At 52.4% G+C, this 19,172-nt stretch overlaps 1 protein-coding gene across 4 annotated transcripts; it reads right to left on the bottom strand.

The window, feature by feature from the left end:
* Window positions 1–503: 503 nt before the first annotated feature.
* IL1RN (interleukin 1 receptor antagonist) lies at window positions 504–17,176 on the bottom strand. Of its 4 annotated transcripts, XM_014534170.1 has the most exons (7): window positions 16,992–17,176; window positions 15,988–16,908; window positions 15,671–15,738; window positions 5,423–5,474; window positions 3,711–3,799; window positions 2,666–2,778; window positions 504–1,724 (listed from the first exon to the last, which is right to left on the bottom strand). In XM_014534170.1, the coding sequence occupies exons 4-7, from the start codon at window positions 5,434–5,436 to the stop codon at window positions 1,512–1,514; spliced, it is 429 nt and encodes a 142-aa protein (XP_014389656.1). In that variant the 5' UTR covers window positions 5,437–5,474; window positions 15,671–15,738; window positions 15,988–16,908; window positions 16,992–17,176; the 3' UTR covers window positions 504–1,511. The 4 variants fall into 4 exon arrangements, with proteins under 4 accessions (XP_014389656.1, XP_005859480.1, XP_014389657.1 ...); XM_005859418.2 differs by lacking the exons at window positions 15,671–15,738; window positions 15,988–16,908; XM_014534171.1 differs by lacking the exons at window positions 15,671–15,738; window positions 15,988–16,908; window positions 16,992–17,176 and adding an exon at window positions 8,521–8,640.
* Between the last annotated feature and the right edge of the window lie 1,996 nt (window positions 17,177–19,172).

The following is a 19,172-nucleotide window of genomic DNA, read 5'->3' as shown; positions in this document are numbered from 1 at the left end:
AAGGAAGAGAAACTGAGATGGCCAACCTCTTGGGCCTCATTGTCGTCACACACAGGATCTGAGACCTAGATAATATCGTGACGCCTTTCAATCTGCTGAATGCAGCCAATCTGCTGAATGCAGTTTGCTCTTAGCAATGAGAGCTCCTCCTCAAATAAAGCTGGGCAGGAAGTCGGGTTTATGAGCAGGGTGAGGTGGGGCTCCTTCCCAGGCACCTGAGAGAGGGACCTAAGTAGCCCTCTTTGGAGCCGGATCAGAGCCACCACTCTCCTGGACCAAGCAAGCAGCCAGGCCCCGCTGGGGCCTGAGTCCAGGACTCCCGGCAGGAGCGGGACGCACTCCCTGCTCGCCTGACTGTTAGCTGAGGGACATCTGATGAGCAGTCCTTCCTAGGGTCTGGCGCACCCACCTCCTGAGCCCAATGCAATGTTCCCCTGGGAGATCCTGTTTCCCAGCACTCTCTGCCCCGAGCCAGGGGCCATGGACACAGCCAGCAAAGTAGATGCATTTTTAAGGTTTTATTGTAAAACAGAGCTTAAGTGACAGGGAACAGGGAACTTTCCACTGGACACAGACAGCACATAAGGGCCGCCACACACTCAGCCCTGCGAGGAGCTGACACACCCAAGTCCCTGTCCCTGCTCCAGGCTGGCGGCATCCAGACACCAGGCATCTCAGACCAGCCTCCGCGTGGAAGTGCTGAGATGATCAGGAGCCTCTCACCTCGGAGGGAGGAGGACCGGGGCCAGCTGTGCTGGGAGCACTGCCAGCCGCTGGGGGAGGCCTGGAGTACAGATGGTGCTTGGGCCCGGGCAGTGGGGTCCAGACTTACAGGAACGTTTCAGAAAGAAAAAAATTAGGCACCCTGGTACATTAACTTCTCATTTTACCGGTTAGGGCGTTACAACAATAAGAACGAAAAAAAAAAGGAGACTTGCTTTCATCATAGTTTTTCACAAACACATGGATGTTTTGCTCTCCCACCCCCTTCCAGGAAGGGCACAATCCCCAACTAAAGCATCTTACAATTGGATACAGTGGTCCTTTAAAATACTGTGAAATCCTTATTTTTCATTTGGCCACAGACCCTAAAAGCGCTGCTATCCCAAGGTTTGCAAACAAGGTTTGAGAGCCACTTGGTGGGAGGTGAGTGAGTGGCTTCTGGGATCTGGGCGTGGACAGTGGGTAGGCAGGGAGCTGGGAGGGGGGAGCAGAGGGTGTCCAGCCTGGCAGGTGGCCGGGCTGCTATCCGGAAGGCACAGGTGATGCTGCAGGAAGGGCGTGAAGCCACATTGTGGTCCCAGTTGCCCTTCAGAGAGACCACTCGGGGCGGCATGAAGGTTGCGGCAGCTAAGGGGCTGGAGACAGAGTTGGACACCAGGCTCCTCAGTTCCTTCGGGGGGCCCACCTGCCACTGCTGCTCCCCGGACCCCCCCAGGCTGGGACCCCGGGCAGGGCAGAGGGGCGTCTGGAGCCTGGATGTGCTGGCCTAGGGCGGAGTGACAGCACCACTAGTCCTGGTGGAAGTAGAACTTGGTGACCCTGACCGCCTCCCGGGGCTCATTGGTGAGGCTGACGGGCTGGTCGGCCTCCAGGGCTGTGCAGAGGAACCAGCCGGGGCAGGCGGCCGACTCGAAGGTGGTGGTGGGGCCGCTGTCCGAGCGGATGAAGGTGAAGCGCTTGTTCTGCTCCGTGGTCTTGCTTAGGTCAGTGATGTTGACCTCCTGGAAGCCAAGAGGTGAGCAGGTGAGCGCTTTTGTGCTGCCTGCCCCTCCACCCACCACAGGGACCCCAGGCCTCCCAGGACATTCCAGGGGGACGCTGACTGCAGCGCCTGTGGGAGACCAGATGGCTCACGGACACACCTTGGCTTGGGAAAATCTGGCCACTCTGGCCGGGGCTCAGAGAGTTTAATGTACACATGACCCATCAGCAGGGGCCCAGGCCTGTGGAGGCTGAGCTCAGTTGGGTCTGTGCCTCCAAGGAGGGGGCAGTGCAGAAGGTGGGCAGAGCATCGTAGTCCATTCGATGCCGCCATCCCTACTCCACACAGCAGGCAGTCGCCCTGCCATGAGTGGAGCGATGGGACAGTGCCACCGTTACGGCCACTGGGCTAAGGTTACATTGGGTTAAGATGTGTCCCAGCCCTCTCCCGAGACAGAGCCATCTTTTCTGAGGGCAGCCCATGAACACTGCACGGGACTAAGACATGCAGGGACCAGATGGCATGTCAGCCCCTGGGTCTGAGTGGACCAGGACTGGGAGAGAAAGGCTGGATGGGGCTTTACTGAAAGAGGCCAAGTCTTCGTGGGTTGGAGGCCCTTGGACAAGAGAGCAGCACCCAGAGATTGAGGTCCCCAAATGAGCCTCCTCCTGGTGCCCACCCCTGTGTAGCTCCCTCCCCCACTGAGGCAGACTCAGCCACGTGACGGGCTTTGGGGACGAGCAGTGTGATGCAAGCAGACATTTAGTAAGTGCTGTAATTTTGGAATAATCCCTGTGAGAAGCCAGCAGCCAAGCTCCCTGCTGGATGCACCTGCAGGACCGGCCCAGCCAGCCCACGTGAAACAGAACAGCCCGGCGGACCCCAGACAGCCCACAGGAAGAGCACATGCGGTGGCGTGAAGGCCCTGGTTGTGGGGGCTGTTACCAGGCAGGTGCTTACCTCCAGCTGGAGCCTGATCTCATCGCCAGCCTTGACGCAGGCCAGGCACAGCTTCCCGCCGTGGATGCCCAGGAGCACAGTGTGGGGCTCGACGGGCACCACGTCTATCTTCTCTGGGGAAGAGCAGAGGGCAAGGTCAGCTTGTAGAGAAGAGCAGGTGCTGATGGAGAAGAGCCTGGATGCTTCCCGGGGCTCCTCTGTCCTCCTGACTAAACCCAAGGTCCTAAGGACAGTGGGGCCCCATCGTTCTGGTCTGCATCCAAGCAGAAGATCCAACCAAGAGCAGCCACCTAGCTGCTCCTCCGGCCAAGTCGCCTGGGTTCGGCTCCACCTGATTTCTATCTTCCCTGGATTCCTGGAGACCTGCGCGCCAGGTCAACGGTGTGCTGCTCATGGGCCATGTCGCAGTAAAAGCCAAGCCTTTCTGCTTCGGCGTGTTTATTAGGAGCAATACCGGGACTGGAAAGGCAGGTCTTGCCCTGGGAGGGGAGGGGGGCGGCGGTAAGGAGCATGGAGAGCAGGGGAGGCAGGGTGAGGAGATGGAGGGGATGCCAAGCCAGCCGACAGGATGTGGGAGCTTCCCAGAAGGCCAGCGGTGAAGCTCTCCCACCATGTCATCCGCCTGCCCTCATCGTACTAAAGGGAAACTGAGGAATAGACTGGGGCGGCTGCTTATTTAGGACCTGGCCCGGAGCTTGCTGATGTGTGCACAAGGAAGGGACACAGCCCAGCCTGTGTGCTGTGTTCACTGTGGGAGTGAGTGAGAATTTAAACCTCAGGGACGCGGGGGTTGACTGGGCACAGGAGGAAGGCAAGGCTCGACCTAGCCTTCTGCCCCATGACCCCTTCCCCCGGAGCTGTGGCCCTGGGACCACGGTGCCTGAAGATGGAGGCTCCACAGCTATATCTCCCCCTCCCTGCCCTCAACTGTGCCCTCCAGTGGCCCGGCCTCGCCAGTGGGATCAGGATGTCACAGAGGCCACAGTGCGGCAGACCCATGCCGTGACCCAGCGCCCGCACATCGGCGTTCCTGGCAGGCACTCACCTTCTAGTTTCGTATTTGGTCCTTGCAAGTATCCGGCAACTAGTTGGTTGTTCCTCAGGTAGAAGGTCTTCTGGTTAACATCCCAGATTCTGAAAAGCAAAAGGGCCCGCTGTACTGGACAAGGTTGTGCCCGGCCCTGGGCTCAGCCCCTTTATGTGTCTCCCGGAGTTCGCTGAGTCTACACCCAACTTTCTCCTGGGGAGTGGTGTTTCCCACACCCAGGGCATGAGGAGGCAACCTCGGTGATCCTGGTTAGGAGACAGGCCCACTCCTCGCCCTGCTCCCCTCCGCAGGTTCCCTGGACCAGCGCCTGGACCTCAGCCCTGGGGCGGCCCCTGCCAGTAGGACTGCCGGGGGCACAGAGTCAGTCCGCTGCCCCACATGGGCCATGTCTGCCTGACAGGTGGCCAGGGACTGTTGGCCAACCTAAAGGAAATGTGAAGAACCAGGCACCATGGCTACTGAGCTCCTGGAAGGTGGTGTGCCTGAGGATCTGCATTTTTAAGTTTGATTTTACTTTTATTAATTTAATTTTATTAACTATTAAATGTACACTTAGAGTCATCTGAGGCCAGTGGCCACCGCAGAACGCTGCATTTTAAGGCACAGAGGACCTTGTAGCAACTGCGGGGGTCTGTCCCAGAGCCTGTCCTCCACCACCAGGGCCCGTGCCGCCTCTGGCAGGGGCAGCGTCCCTGGAAGGGGTCAGCTTCCCGTCCAGCTCACCCAGGTGCCTGTTTCTGGCTCCTGGTCCTTTCTTCTTGGCAAAGGGCCCGTCCACTGGAGGACCCTCCACTCCCTGCTGCCCACCAGCCTGACTGTGGCCTGTGCCTCGTCTTCTGTCCTACGAAAGGCAGCTGACACCCCCACCTCCCCAGGGGGCTTTGAGGAGCCCACACGCTGGGTGGGTGGTCAGACAAACAAAAGTTCTTTGCACGTGGATGCATTTGACCTTTTGTAATTATTCTAGTTCTGGAGGACTGACCATCTGAAGGGACTAACAGCCCCGACTGGAGCCTCCGGGGGCATCTCCTGGAGCTCCCGCCACAGGAGGAGGCAGAGCCAACCTCCCCCTCTGGATGCGCACGCACACAGTCTGACCTGCAGCCCCCACCAGAGACACCCAGGGCTGGGGGTGAAGTCACCCAGCCCAGCTCAGTCCTGGGTAGCAGGGCAAAGGGCCTGTGCAGATGCGTTGCAGCCTGTCATCTTCACAGCAGTGGTGGTGATGTCTCACAAAGCTCCTGACCCAATCGCTAAAGATCACAGCACCTTGGGGGCACGTTATAGTTCACAGAGCACAGTCACACTGTGACCTTCACAACCTCTCTGTCAGGCAGGCAGGAGTCACTGGAAACTGCCTGTCACAGGTGGGGAAACTGAGGCCCGGAGGGTCAGGATCTGCCACCGTGAGCACAGACAGACACTGCTAACCACCATCTAGAACCAAGGGCCACCCTGCCCCGGCGCCCTCTCTGCTTCTTCACCCAGCACACCCAGCCCACACCCCAGCCAGGCTCTTGGGCACGTGTCTGTCACCTGCTGAGTTGCCAGGGTGTCTGGGAAAGCCAGGCAGGCCTCAGAGCCAGCCACGCTTGCACATCTGGGACATTTTGAAACACAAGTCCTGCAGGCTTCGCACGTGGCAGCCGCTTTGTGCAATAATGGACGTCCCTTTCCTGCCCGTCCCCCGCCTCCTCCGCCGGCCTTACCTGAAGGCTTGCATCTTGCTGGGCCTCCTGCCTGAGGGGCGGCAGGCTGTCTCTGAAGGGAACAGGAAGAGGAGGAGAGAGATTAGGTGACTGAGGGGGCACCTGCAGATTGCCATCCCGGGGCGCCTCGTGCAACAAGGACTGCCATTCTGGGCCGGAGGAGCTGCTTATAAAGAAGGTAGCCACTCACCACACCAGCAGAAACGGAAATGCCCTCACATTTCCAAAAAGAGAAACCTTGCTGTTGTCACGGTCAGGCCTGCTGGGTGTCGCAACACAGTGTTGTAACCATCCCTCCCCTTTTCCCCGGTGTAATTTCCCCAAAATGGAGATCTCTATTTCCCTTCACTGAGTTCCTGGGAAGAAAAGCACAACCATCACCAAACACCGTCATCTGCCTGACAGGTGGCCAGGGACTGTTGGCCAACCTAAAGCAAATGTGAAGAACCTGAGGCATGGCTGCATGGAAGACTGACAGACAGCTGTCAGAGGGGAGGGGGCGGGACTGAATGAAGGAAGGTGATGGGAATTAGCCAAAGAGCATATATGCGTAGCCCAAGGACACACACAACAGTGTGGTGATGGCCAGAGGGAAGCGGGGTTGGAGGCTGGGAGGAGGGGGGCAAAGGGGTGGGTTGGGGAGGAAAAGAGACATTACTTGGGGGGATGTGTGCAGGATGCAGTGTGCAGAGGAGGTTTCGTTGACTTGTACACTTGAAACCTGTATAGGTTTCACCCCAACGTCACCCCAATAAATTCAATTTTTAAAAAAACCATGAATCCGAGTAAAAATGTCCCCTTTCCTAATGCTGAGTGCCAGGGCTGAGCACAGGGACAGTCTCCTGTCACGTGGTGTCCACAGAAGGAGGGACGGCCTGGCTGGACTCTGGACCAGGGCTGTGAACGTCCTGTAAAAAGGACCAAATAGTAAACATTTTAGGGTTTGTGGGCCACACAGTCTTGCGATTCCTCAACTCGGAGTTGTAGTTCAAAGGCAGTAAACAGTCGGTAACTGAACAGGCTGGGTGAGCTCCGTGTGACTTTATTTACAGAAACGCATGGCGGCTTTGCCTGCAGGCTGCCACTCCTGCTCCAGAGCCAGCTGCCTGGGAGGGGCTTTGACACCAGCTCTGCTCCTGCCGTCCACTCCCTGAGGTTATGGTCCTGGGACACTGGGTGAACTCAGCCCCGGGTCAGAAGTGGGTCCAAATTCCCCCTGCCCCTCGCCCGCAGCCACCTGTGTGGCCTTGAACAAGTCACTTCACTGATCTCAGCCTCTGCCTCCTCACATTCAGAACGAGGCCTATCATGTCTTCCCCACAGTGTGAGGAGGGAGGGAAGGAAGGAAGCAAAGGGAAAAGAAGGGGAGGGATGGGGAGGAGAGGGGAGGGAAGGCAGTAGGGAAGGGGGAGTTCCGGTCCAGAGTGGGCAGTAATAGACATAAATTCCCTTCCTTATTGCATTCTTGCATTCTAGAGACTTAGGGGAAAGGCAAGCACACTGCACACTGGTGTTTATGGAAAGAACAAAGGCAGGAAGGGTTCTCTGTGGCCTGAGTGATGGGAGTACATGTCGGTGCAGAAACAGGTCTCAGCGTCTCAGGACTGGGGGGAGCGCGGCAGTCCCCCCATCTCCCGGCCACTGTTTGGAAGACCCGGAAGGCCCAGGAAGGAAGGGGACCTGCCCAAGTCACACAGCTCGTCAATGGCACAAACAGGACTCCCAGCCAGGGCCAGCCTCCTGCAGGCGTCCATGTGATGGGTCTGACTTTATTTTTAATCAACAAATCAGAGTCTATGTCCAAATGAGGGTAAACCCTTCAAAGGGGAGGTCACTCCATATATTTGAAAGTTGCTGAGAGAATAAATCTTAAAAGTTCCTATCACAAGAAAAAAATTATATAGTAAAACCATGTGTGGTGACAGGCAAATCATTGTGTCCTACACGTGAAATCAGTATATGTCAATTATGCATCAATAAAAAAAATAAAGAGGAAGGCTACAAAAGAATGTCCTAAATCTTTAAAGAGCTACTCATGAGAACAAATGGAATATTTCTGAGAAAACTGTGTCACCTCCCTGAGCGTTTGCTTGGGGAGGCAGATGGCTCGGACCTGCCCTGCTCTGTTGCCACAGCCTTTGAGTTGGTGGGAGTCGACCCTCCGCAGCACGTTTGAGAAATGGTATCTGCCTCTGAGGGCCAGGGGCGATTGGTTTTTGTTAGTTTTAGGGAGGGCTGCTTGAAGGAGGTGCTGTGCATGAACCCACAGTCAAGGTCCTGCCCACAGTTGGGTTCCTGGGTATGTTCCTCGGCCCCCAACCCAAATTCAGAGACAGATCTCTGAAGCCTGGGTTCCCACCTTTCCCATGTATGTGCCCTTTGCCTACTGCACCCAAGAAGTGGCCCACAGGCCTTTCTGGGTCTGGGTGGGTATTCCTCGGGCCCGGCTTGAAGTCAGGCAACCTGGGCTGCGTCCTCCTTTGTCATTCCTGAGCTGGGCCGCCGGGACAAGTATGTGCCCAAGCTCTCCTGGTCCAAGTTTCATTATCCATTAGCTGGGCTACTAACAGACGCCTTGTCATGGGTCGCTATGTGGACTGAGGTGCTGCACGTGGTGTACTTAGCCCTGACCTGGTCACGGAGGAAACACTCAAACAATAAATTGTTATTGAGTGCGCTTTCCATCCCAGGTAAAGTGGGTGAGAGCAATCACAATGCCCCTGACCATCTACATTGCCCTGCACTCCGGCCCTCACTCCCTGGTGTGGGAGGAAGCAGGGGGAGGGGCAGCTCCCTCCTCTACTCACGCTTCTGGCCACAGTTCCACTCTTGGTTCCGTCTTAAGACAGTTGATGTCCCTACGATTTCTGCCCACAGGAAACCTCTGACTAAACTTATTCTCAGTTCTAGTGCTCAGTCCCTCACGCTGCTTCCTGAATTAAGATCAATGACCACATCACACAGTGGACTTGGCCGTCCCAGCTGCCTCTTGTCCCTCTCTCTGAGCTGCAGGCATCACAGGTATGTCGAGTGTCTTCCATGCTGAGCCGTCCCCGACTGGACACTTGTGACAGCAGAACCGACCAAGTCCCACTTACAGAGAGACAGGAACACCAGGCTGTCCACGTCCCAGGAGTGGCAGTAGGCAGGTCTGCAGGGTGAGCCCTGGGTGTCGATGCCCATACGGCGTTCAGCACGGCGACATTCGCATGAACGCCATCTCTTTCTCAGTTTCAGTTCATTGCGTCTTTCCGTTCTACAGTTTACATTTGGTTCCTTTCTTGTAGTTTCTAGTTCTCTGCCCAAAGTTTCTGTCTTGTCTTTTACATTTTCAACATTTTATTTGTGGTTCATGTAAAGGCTGCTCCTGATAACTCCCTCGTTGGAGCTCCACTGGGCCTCCTCCCATTGTCTGTTTCATTCCTGCGCCGGTTGCCTTGTCTGTGCCTGACAACAGGCTGCTGACTGCTAGACACCGTATAGCAAACGCTGTTGGGATCAGTGAGGCTCTGGATGAAGTTGTCTTTATCCAGAGACGATTCACTTTGCTTCCACTGGGCGGTGAGGCCAGGGCGCTGCAGCCCAGGTGCCCTACCCCCAGGCAGGGCTGGAGATGACGCAGTCACTGTGCAGACTGCTCCACTTCCATCCACTCCTCAACCCCCAGGGTCCCATCCCAAACCTGCGGCGTTTATCCAGGCCCCTCCTCCTCAGTGGGAGATAAAGGCAAATGTTATCTTCCTCATCCCCAAGCCCCACGAGTCTGTTCAAAGACCAGCCACAGCTTTTGAAACCAGCTGATGCATTCAGTGCAGTAAACGGGTGAAGGCCCTGATGCCGAGCTCCAGCTCACTGGGCCTTTGCAGTTCCTCAAAGCCTTGGCCAGAACATTCCGGTCAAGATGGTGGTGTAGGTAAATGCAGTCCTCCAATCCTCCCACAACCACATCAAAATTACAACTAAACTACAGAACAACCATCATTCAGAACCGCCTGAAATCTAGCTGAATAGATGTCCTACAACTAGGGATTTAAAGGAGAAGCCACAGCCTGGCCGGTATGGCTCATTGGTCGAATGTCGAACTATGAACAAGGAGGTCACAGTTCAATTCCTTATCAGAGCACATGCCGGAGTTGTGGGCTGGATCACCAGTGTGGGGCATGCAGGAGACAGCCAATCAATGATTCTCTCTCATCATTGATGCTTCTATCTCTCTCTTCCTTCCTCTCTAAAATCAATTAAAAAATATTTTTAAAAATAAAAGAGAAAAATAAAATAAAATAGGAAGCCATGTCTTGGCTGCGAAGGTCCCTCCTGAGAAGTGAGGTGTCCCAACCTCACACCAGGCCTACCAGCCCAGGGTTCCAGAGCCAGGAAGAGAAGTCCCCGTAACTTCTGGCTGTAAAAACCAGTGGGGATTGTGGCTGAGATGGGGCTGCTGGAGTACCAGGCAGTTCCTCTCAAAGGGCCCACATATGGATTTACTTGGACCCACTCCCTCTGAGCTCCAGCACTGGGTCAGCAATTTGAACAGAAACAAGGACATATTCAGAAACTGAATTGTCTGGCATCAGGGTGAAAGTGGGGGGGGGGTCAGTTTCTGCCAGACAAAAGTCCTGGACGAGGCCATTTCTCCTTTTCTGGCCCCCACCACTACCCCAGAGCCAACAGGTAGGCACAATATCTGAGTTTCACCTACCTGGCTCAGACTGTTTACCCCACCTAACCTGTGGGCCCACCGATGCTGTTTCTAGTGGCTTTCCATGCAAATGGCCTCTTCCGCCTGATGCTTTGGACTCTCCTAACACCTTCCTAACAAGCAGCATCTGGCCTTGGCATGCCCCGTACCTCTCGCTAAGCGGCCCCAGGCCTGGCACCAGCAGTAGTAGCCTTGGTTCGTAACTTGACCTGTCTGGGTACTTTCAAGCCCAGCATAAATGGTAGCCATTTACAGATTGCTCTGTAGCTTGTGTTGGGTGGCCTGGGTAGTGCACAAGTGATGGCTGACCTTGCACCTCCCAGGAAGCCCCAAAGCCAGTGCGCCTAGTGGACAACTTCTGACCACACTGGATTATAATCCTACCACCTCCATGAGTGACTCATCAAGGGGTACACTTAGTGGGCACCAAAGCCCCACTGAAGCAAGTCCTGCTTCATAGAGTCAACTCCTGCACAGCGGCAACTCCACTATTGTCGCAGCTGATCCTTGCAGACAGTTGGCCTGGGGGTCAATCCCTCCCAGCGTCTCAAACAGCAATCAAGGCTCAACTACAACAGGACAGTGCACACCGCTCACACAGGGACACACCTGGAGCACCCAGCACAGGTGACTGGGAAGGCTGTGCCACTGGGCCTTACAGGACACCTACCTTACAAGGCCACTCTACCAAATCTGGGAGACATAGCAGCTCTACCTAATGCATAGAAACAAACATTGGGAAGTAGACAAAATGCGGAGACAAAGAAACAGGTCCCAAATGAAAGAACAGGAGAAATCTCTAGAAAAAGAACTAAGTGAAATGGAGGCAAACAAACCACCAGATACAGAGTACGAAACAATGGCTATAAGGATGCTCAAGAAACTTAGTGAGAACATTAAGAAACTTAGTGAGAGGGAAGGAGGGGAAGCGCGTACGCGCGCGAGAGAGAGAGAGAGAGAGAGAGAGAGAGAGAAACATCAATGTGAGAGAGACATATCAATTTGTTGCTTTCTGCACACACCCCGATAGGGGCCAGGGATCAAACCTGCAACCCAGGTGTGTGCCCTTAACTGGGAATCTAACCCAAGACCCTTCAGTGTGAGGGCTGATGCCAAAGAGAGAATCTTAAAAGCGGCAAGAGAAAGACAGCTATCTATGACAGCAGTCTCCAACCAGTGGTCTAGGGACCACTGTTGGTCCGTGAAGTCCGAAAGGTTAGCAACTGCTGATCTATGAGAGAGCTCCCATAAAACTATCAGCAGAAATTTTGCAGACCAGAAGGGATTGGAAAGAAATTATTCAAAATGATGAAAAGCATGGATCTACACCCAAGATTACCCCACACAGCAAAGCTATCATTTAGAATCTAAGGGCAGATAAAGAGTTTCCCAGACAGGAAATAGCTAAAGTAGTTGGTTCATCACCACCAAACCAATATTACATGAACTATTAAAGGGTCTTCTTTAAAAATAAGAAGAAGAAAAGATAAAAAAGATGAACAATAAAAGGGCAATAAATGCATATCTATCAACAATTGAATCTGAAAAATAAGAACAAATAAACAAGCAGAAACAGACATAGATACAGAGAACATTTTGACAGTTGCCAGGTGGGAGAGGTGTCCCTCCATCAGTCCTCAACACCCCAGCCCGGCCGTGTAGCCAAGTCCATTTTAACCAAATCAGCAGCTTATTGGAAGCTCCCAACAGTAGCTGGTCAGATGCTCCTGGGCATCTCTTCCCCCCAAGCCGCAGCGTCAGGGTGGCCATATCTGTTGTCCAGCCGGTGAAGGGCAATCGGGAGCGTGTGTGTGTGAAGCCGACTGTTACAATCGCTGCTATAGGAACCCTCTCTCCTTCCAGGTCTAAGTGCTCAACCGACAGGGAGTCCTTGCTCAGCTTCTTCCACGATGGGTTTGGTCCAGCAGCTTCTGGGTTTGATGTGGATCTGCACAGCCAGCTGTTCTTTGTTAAGCCTAGTTATCTCCTCGGGTTTCCAGAGGGACATGTTTGCTCTTGCCGTCTTGGCTCCGATGAGAAGCTTTATGAGGCAGCTTCTCCGAGGCAGAAGGAGAGGGATGGGCACTTGGGGAAGGAGAGCCATCCCTGCCTGCTGTGCTCAGGCTCCTTTCTCATACAGATCTCACGTGGTCCTCACAACATGACAACAACGGGCTGTGCAAGGCGGGCACGTTTACACACACCTTTGAGAGTGGCAAATACATACACTCACTCTGTAGGATAAGAAATCAACGCTCAGCCCTGACCAGTTTGGCTCAGTGGATAGAGCATCGGCCTGCGGGCTGTGAGGTCCCAGGTTCGATTCCGGTCAAGGGCATGTACCTTGGTTGCTGGCACATCCCCAGTAGGAGGTGTGCAGGAGGCAGCTGATCGATGTTTCTCTCTTGTTGATGTTTCTAACTCTCTATCCCTCTCCCTTCCTCTCTGTAAAAAAATCAATAAAATATATTTAAAAAAAATAAAAATAAGGAAATCAATGCTCAGAAAGATTAAATCACTTGCCCAGGTCCTGGCAGAGGCAGGATTTGAACTCAGTTCCTATACTCACCCAGACACCACTGTCCTGCCAGTGTGGCAGCTGGCTTTTCTTCTCTGCTTCATATCACAGTTCACAGAAGCAAGAATTACATTTGTTCTTACGGTGTTCCTTTCAGTTTCAACTCATATCTTACAGACCAACAGTTTATTCCGTAATTACTTTGAAATTTTAGTGTTTTGTTTTGTTTTGGTAAGGAAAGGATGGTTCTAAAACCTTACATGTGCTAAAGAGAAAGCTCTTTATCTGCTTACAGACGAGGGTGGCCACTTGCCCTGGTCTTTCCAGGACTTCCCCAGTATTGGTACTGAAAGTCCCACATCTTGGGAACTCCTCAGTCCTTGGAAAACTGATACGGTCACCATATTACACGAGCCCTTAAAAAGTGCTATCGCCATCTGGTGGCTGATGCCCCAAATTGTAGGTACAATTCACAAGCATTGTATCTTGCCTGTTCAGCGTGGGTTTTTTATTTGCTTTGTTTTTGTTTTAATCCTCACCAGAGGATATGTTTTTATTGATTTTTTATAGAGAGAGGAAGGGAGAGAGAGAGAGAGAGAGAGAGAGAGAGAGAGAGAGAGAGAGAAACATTGATGTGAGAGAGAAACATAGATTAGTTGTCTCCTATGCAGCTGACTGGGAATCAGACCCCCAACCTGGGTATGTGCCCTGATCAGGAATTGAACCTGCAACCCTTTGGTGCACTGAACAACATTCCAACCGCTGAGCCACACTGGCTAGGGCTGTTTAGCGTGTTTTGAGCAGCAGAGATGTGGTCCATTTTACTAGATAAATAGACATATGGATAAAGCACATAAGAGTGTCCCCCAAATTTAAATTTTCCACTCAAGAAAAGAGACCATAGTAGATACAGTAGTGATTAATTAATTTTTAATTTATCAATTCATATCTAATTGCCTCCAACTATGTAATCACTATATAGTCAACATCTAGCAGCTTAAAATTGTTTTCAAACTTGGGTCCTCTAAAGGACTTATCGCGGGTCAGGGGTACAGGGAGGCCCGGAGGCGCAGTAAGGTAGGTGACTTGCCCAAGTTGTGCACTGGGTGGCCCATCTACATCCTGCTCCTCTGTACTCGCTCTCCCGGCTCTTTAGTCAAACCAAGCATCTCTCCATGTTCTCTCTCCTCAGAGCCCTGTCCTCTGCTTGGCCACAGAGGTGCCACCCAGGCCCCTGGCCTTAGATGGAGAAGGGATTCCTCCTCCCAGGAAATGGTGTTCTCACTGGGCTTACATGCACTGTCTCCTGAATTCGATTCAGATCAAGTGCAAATACATTTAGTTAGCATCTATGTTTAAAATATTTTGGAAGGAACCATTTTTAGGTTCAGTGATTTTTTCACAGTATAGAGATTTTTTCACAGTATAGTGATTTTTTCACAGTATAGTGATTTTTCAGTCTGGGAGTGGTTCCAGCATCCTCCTTTACACATTGGAAAAATGCACAGGCCCATGGCCTAACATAGTAACACATCACTCTAGAGCAGCGGTTCTCAACCTGTGGGTCGCGACCCCTTTGGCGGTCGAACGACCCTTTCACAGGGGTCGCCTAAGACCATCCTGCATATCAGATATTTACATTATGATTCATAACAGTAGCAACATTACAGTTATGAAATAGCAACGAAAATAATTTTATGGTTGGGTCGCAACATGAGGAACTGTATTTAAAGGGCCAGAAGGTTGAGAACCACTGCTCTAGAGACTGTTCCGCCCCCTGGGGGAAGGTGGGGAATTGCTTCCTGTGGAATAGTCCCTTCTTGTGGTTTACAAAACACTTCTCCTTCCATGGTCTCCTTCAGTCTCAGGCCCCTGCAGCACAGCACAGTGGGGAAACAAACTGTCTGCAGTCAGGCCAGACTCTTCCCTTACAGCCAGGCCTGGTCTTGAGCAAATTGCTTCACCTCTCTGTGCCCCAGTTTCCTCTTATGGAATGTGAACAATGATCGTCCTTCCCACACGGTTGTTATCAGGATTAAATAAGATAAACTGTGTGAGGAGCTCAGCAGAGCCCCTGGTTTGCAGGGAGCCCAATGGAAACTTTTGCTACAACAGACACACCTCGGAGATCTTGCAGGTTTGGTCCCAGACCACGGTGATAAAGCGCACACCACAATAAAGTGAGACACACAAACTTTTCTCTTCTTTTGTGCATATGAACGTTATGTATCTACGATAGTCTATTAAGGGTGCAATCGCATTATCTCTAAAAAACACTGTACACACCTCCATTAAAAACACTTTACTGCTAAAAACGCTAACCATCATCTGAGTCTTCAGCAAGTCAACGTTTTTTTGCAGCTGGAGAGTCTTGCTTCGATGTTGATGGCCGCTGACAGATCAGTGGTGGTTGCTGAAGGTGGGTGGCTGTCCAGTTTCTTAAAATAAGACAACAGTGAGGTTTGCCACTTCGACCGACTCCTCCTTTCACAAAAGCTTCTCGGGAGCATGCAGAGCTGATAGCATGGTACCCACAGCAGAGCTTCTTTCAGGATTGGAGTTAGTCCTTCAAACCCTGCTGCCGATTTGCCAACCGAGCATATGTGATATTCTAAATCCTTTGTTGTCGTTTCAACAATCTTCACAGCATCGTCACCAGGGGGAGGTGTGCGACTCTTCCTTCAACTTGAACTTGGAGGCACTTGTAAGGTTATTAATTGGCCTGATTACAATATTATTGTGTCTCAGGGACTAGAAAGGCCCAAGGAGAGGGAGAGAGACAGGGGAACAGCCAGTTGGTGGAGCAGTGGGAACACTCACAACATTTATCAATGTTGATGTCTTATATGTGGTGCCAAAAGCAATGACCATGGTGACATCAAACATCATTGGTCACAGATCACCATAACACATATGAAAATAAAGAGTCTGAATTATTGCAACGCCAAAACGTGACACGGAGACATGAAGCGAGCAAAGCTGTTGGGAAAATGGCACTGACAGACTGGCTGGATGCAGGGTTGCCACAAACCTTCGATTTGTAAAAAATGCAGTATCTGCCAAGTGCAACAAAGTGATGCACCATACACCGAGGTACACCTGCACTGTGTTCATGAAACCCTGAGGACATCAAACATCATTGGTCACAGATCACCATAACACATGAAAATAAAGAGTCTGAACTATTGCAATGCCAAAACGTGACACGGAGACATGAAGCAAGCAAAGCTGTTGGGAAAATGGCACCGACAGACTGGCTGGATGCAGGGTTGCCACAAACCTTCGATTTTTAAAAAATGCAGTATCTGCCAAGTGCAACAAAGTGATGCACCATACACCGAGGTACACCTGCACTGTGTTCATGAAACCCTGAGGGTTGGCCGACCTCCTCTTGACATTGAGGCAAGTGAGAACCAGAAGGAAAAAGAGTTTACCCATTAGAGGCCAACTTAGAATTGGAACCTGCGTCCTCAGACCACCAATCCTAAGATATTTTCTGTGCCCCACACAGATCTTTTTTTAAAATATATTTTAGCTGTTTTATTATTGTTCTTCTAGCTCATGAGTTATCATTAACAGGATAAATAGCTTAAAAGACTAACATGACAGAGAAACAACAGAAGTAAAATGAAATGCATGAACCTATAATACTTGCCTTTAAGAAACCCATAATTTAATCAATATTTATTCTAATATAAAACAAATTGTAAGTGGTTTCGTTTCTGTCACCCATAGTTCAGTTTGAAGTCAGCACTTCTTTTCCCACACAGATCTTAACCAGAGCTTGCAAACCGGTAGCCCATAGACTATTTTATTTGATCACTTTATTTAATCAAAATACTACACATACCAAAATCAGGATCTCTGACTCTTGAAAAATAAGAAGTTCTGTCTACCTGGGCCCTAATACTCATGGGACAAGATCTGCTGGAATTAACTAGTGACAGCCGCCATCCTCTCTGCTACCCCTCAGATCTTGTGGCCAATCCCAGCTTCCCTCCGTGTTCTTCTGAGCTTACCCTGTCCTTCCTCTCATTTTACAGAAATGCCTCCCCAGTTCCCATGTCTCCATCAACAGGGGGAAATGAGCAATAGACTCTCAGAGCACCAAGGTGTTCCTCCCGTGGGCCAGCCTCCTGTTCACCTGCTGGCGGCACCACGGCCGCGTGGTCTCCCCGTGGCGCTGTGGCCTCCGCAGTGGCCAGGTCGCCCAGGCAGGCCTGGAGCTCCACGCCCCTGACATTTCCCTGGAAGCTTGCTTCTCAGAGCCTGAAAGCATTTGGAAAACACCGATGGTGGACATTTTCCTCCCCATTTTTCAGATGAAGAATACAAGAGTGGAAGGAGCTTACCTGAAGCCATGGGTGGACCTGAGAGAATACAAGGTCTTCTGAGGTCTTCCAGCCGCTGGCTCCAGCCCGGGCTGCGGTGCAGAAAGGACGCAGGGTGGTACCTGTGCACCTCCTGGGAGCTGCCTCTTCCTCCTGAGACCTGGGGAGAGGCAGGAGAGCAGCTGCCTTCCACACACCCACGCAGGCTGGCCAGCCCCTGCTGCCAGAGCGGTGACTCAGCCTAGCAGAAGCCAAACTGGTTCTTATCTGCGTAAGATGGGAGGTCACGTGGGGACCTGAGCTGGACCAGTGGGGCTGGCCCTGTGTGCCCACCCCACCTGACTGCCACCAGTTCATGCGTGGGTCCATACATGCAGACAATACGGACCGACTTGATCCTGTGTGCCTGCCACTCCTCCAGACATGGGAACAGCCAGACAAGGTCTCCAATATTCCTTTCTTTATTATTATTTTTACATTTTAATATATTTTTATTGATTTAAGAGAAGGAGAGGGAGAGAGAGATAGAAACATCAATGATAAGATGGGGGCCTCCTGCAAGCCCTCTACTGGGGATCGAGTCCGTAACCCAAGTATGTGCCCTGACCAGGAATCAAACTATGACCTCCTGGTTCATAGGTGGATGCTCCACCACTGAGCCACGCTAGCTGGGCAAGTCCTCTGATATTCTAATGGAGGAAGGCAGGCAGGAAAGAAGTAAATAAATAAACCAACTTTATATGATGGTAAGTGCTACGGGGGAAATCAAAACCCAATGTTTCTGAGGGACACCCAGGTGGGTGCGTGTTATAGGGAAAGTGGCCAGGGGAGGCCTCTCAGAGAAGGTGACATTGAGCTGAGACCTGAGTGAGGTGAAGAAGAGGAACGTGTTCCAGGTGGAGGGAACAGCAATTGTGAAGGCTCCTGGGTGCGTGCAGTTCTTCATGGTCTGAGGGTCACATGGTTGGGCATGGCTTAGGGAGCAAAGGGCATCCATGCCTTTTCCAGTTACCTCAGGCTCCGCACCCCGGAGCCTGCGCAATGCTGTCCTCAAGGCCAGATACTGTCCCCACCTCCGCAGGAAGACCCTGTGTTCTGACCCTTCTCCTCTTGGCCATTCAGAACCTGCTCTCTGGCTTCATGCCCCTGGACCCTGCCATCAGGGGAAGACAACCCAGAATCCTTAAAGCCATCTGGGTTGACACCTGGGGAAACAGAGGCCAGGGCTCTTTTGAGAGAACGGAAGTCCTGGCTGTTGTCCCCAGGTCTGCACTCTTGACACATCCCCTCTGCTCTCTAGGCCTCAGTCCAATAGTTGTAAAAGGGCCGACACTCCCTGCCCCACCTTAGATTAGAGGCAGGCCAACAAGGAACAACGGGCAAGCTGTAAAACGCTTCCTACCCTGAGTGCATGGAAAGAGGGCCTTGCGTGGGCACTGCCTTAGGGCATAGGGAAGCTAGGGGAGAGGCAGGCACGCCTGGTGCTGCCTTCAAAGGCGGCCGTCAAGCCTGTCTCTCCTGTGGGGAATGATGGACACGCTCACTCCTTATCTTTAAATATGTCCGGAGGGGTCTGCTGAGCCCTTCTCGGTCCCCTAACCCTGTCTCTGGGGCCTGGACTCGAGCCCAGAGTCCCTGTGCTCAGCCCACAGGCCTGAGATCTGGCTGGGAGTGCAGGGAGCGGGTGCAACCCTTCCTGGGTGCTCCGACCGACCGCAGGGACTTCCCACGCCTTCACTTCCTGCTCTTCAGCGGGGCTCACAGCAGCACCCAGGCTTCTGAGCCAGGCTGGGGACTTTTGAGGCAGCTTCTGTAGAGAAACGCCTGTTCCAATCAGGAACTAGATTTTGTAAACCTGGAAAGTTGGGCATTGGGGCAGCCAGGGCACCTGCCAGCGAGACACCGTGGTGTCTGTATCTGTTATCAGTCGAGAGGGCCACTCCGGGAGGCAGGTCTGGCACCCAGAGGTTCACACTTAATGCCTGCTGTCTTCCAAGCACCGTCCGTTGGCCATCTCAGTCCTAAGCCATCCCACGAGGTGGGCACTGTCTGAACCTGGTTTCACAGATGTCCTCAGGGTCACACAGACGTGGTCCAGAATGAAACCCAGACGCAGACATGAGGGGGCGGTGGACAGACCATCATGGCTGCTTTGTGACCCATGACCTTCCTGTTCCCAGTTACAGTCTCTCCTGAGATCCG

Source organism: Myotis brandtii, unplaced genomic scaffold (assembly GCF_000412655.1).
Source record: "Myotis brandtii unplaced genomic scaffold, ASM41265v1 scaffold1259, whole genome shotgun sequence".
Taxonomy (NCBI): Eukaryota; Metazoa; Chordata; class Mammalia; order Chiroptera; family Vespertilionidae; genus Myotis; species Myotis brandtii.
This window is presented reverse-complemented; position numbering and strand designations above follow the sequence as displayed.

Excerpts from the sequence above, each read along its gene's own strand:
- IL1RN (XM_005859417.2), bottom strand. The coding sequence starts at position 5,538 with ATGGCAATCTGCAGGTGCCCCCTCAGTCACCTAATCTCTCTCCTCCTC. Across the intron at positions 3,800-5,422 it reads AGCAAGATGCAAGCCTTCAG|AATCTGGGATGTTAACCAGA; the intron begins GTAAGGCCGGCG and ends TTTGCTTTTCAG. Across the intron at positions 2,779-3,710 it reads ACCAAATACGAAACTAGAAG|AGAAGATAGACGTGGTGCCC; the intron begins GTGAGTGCCTGC and ends GCTCTTCCCCAG.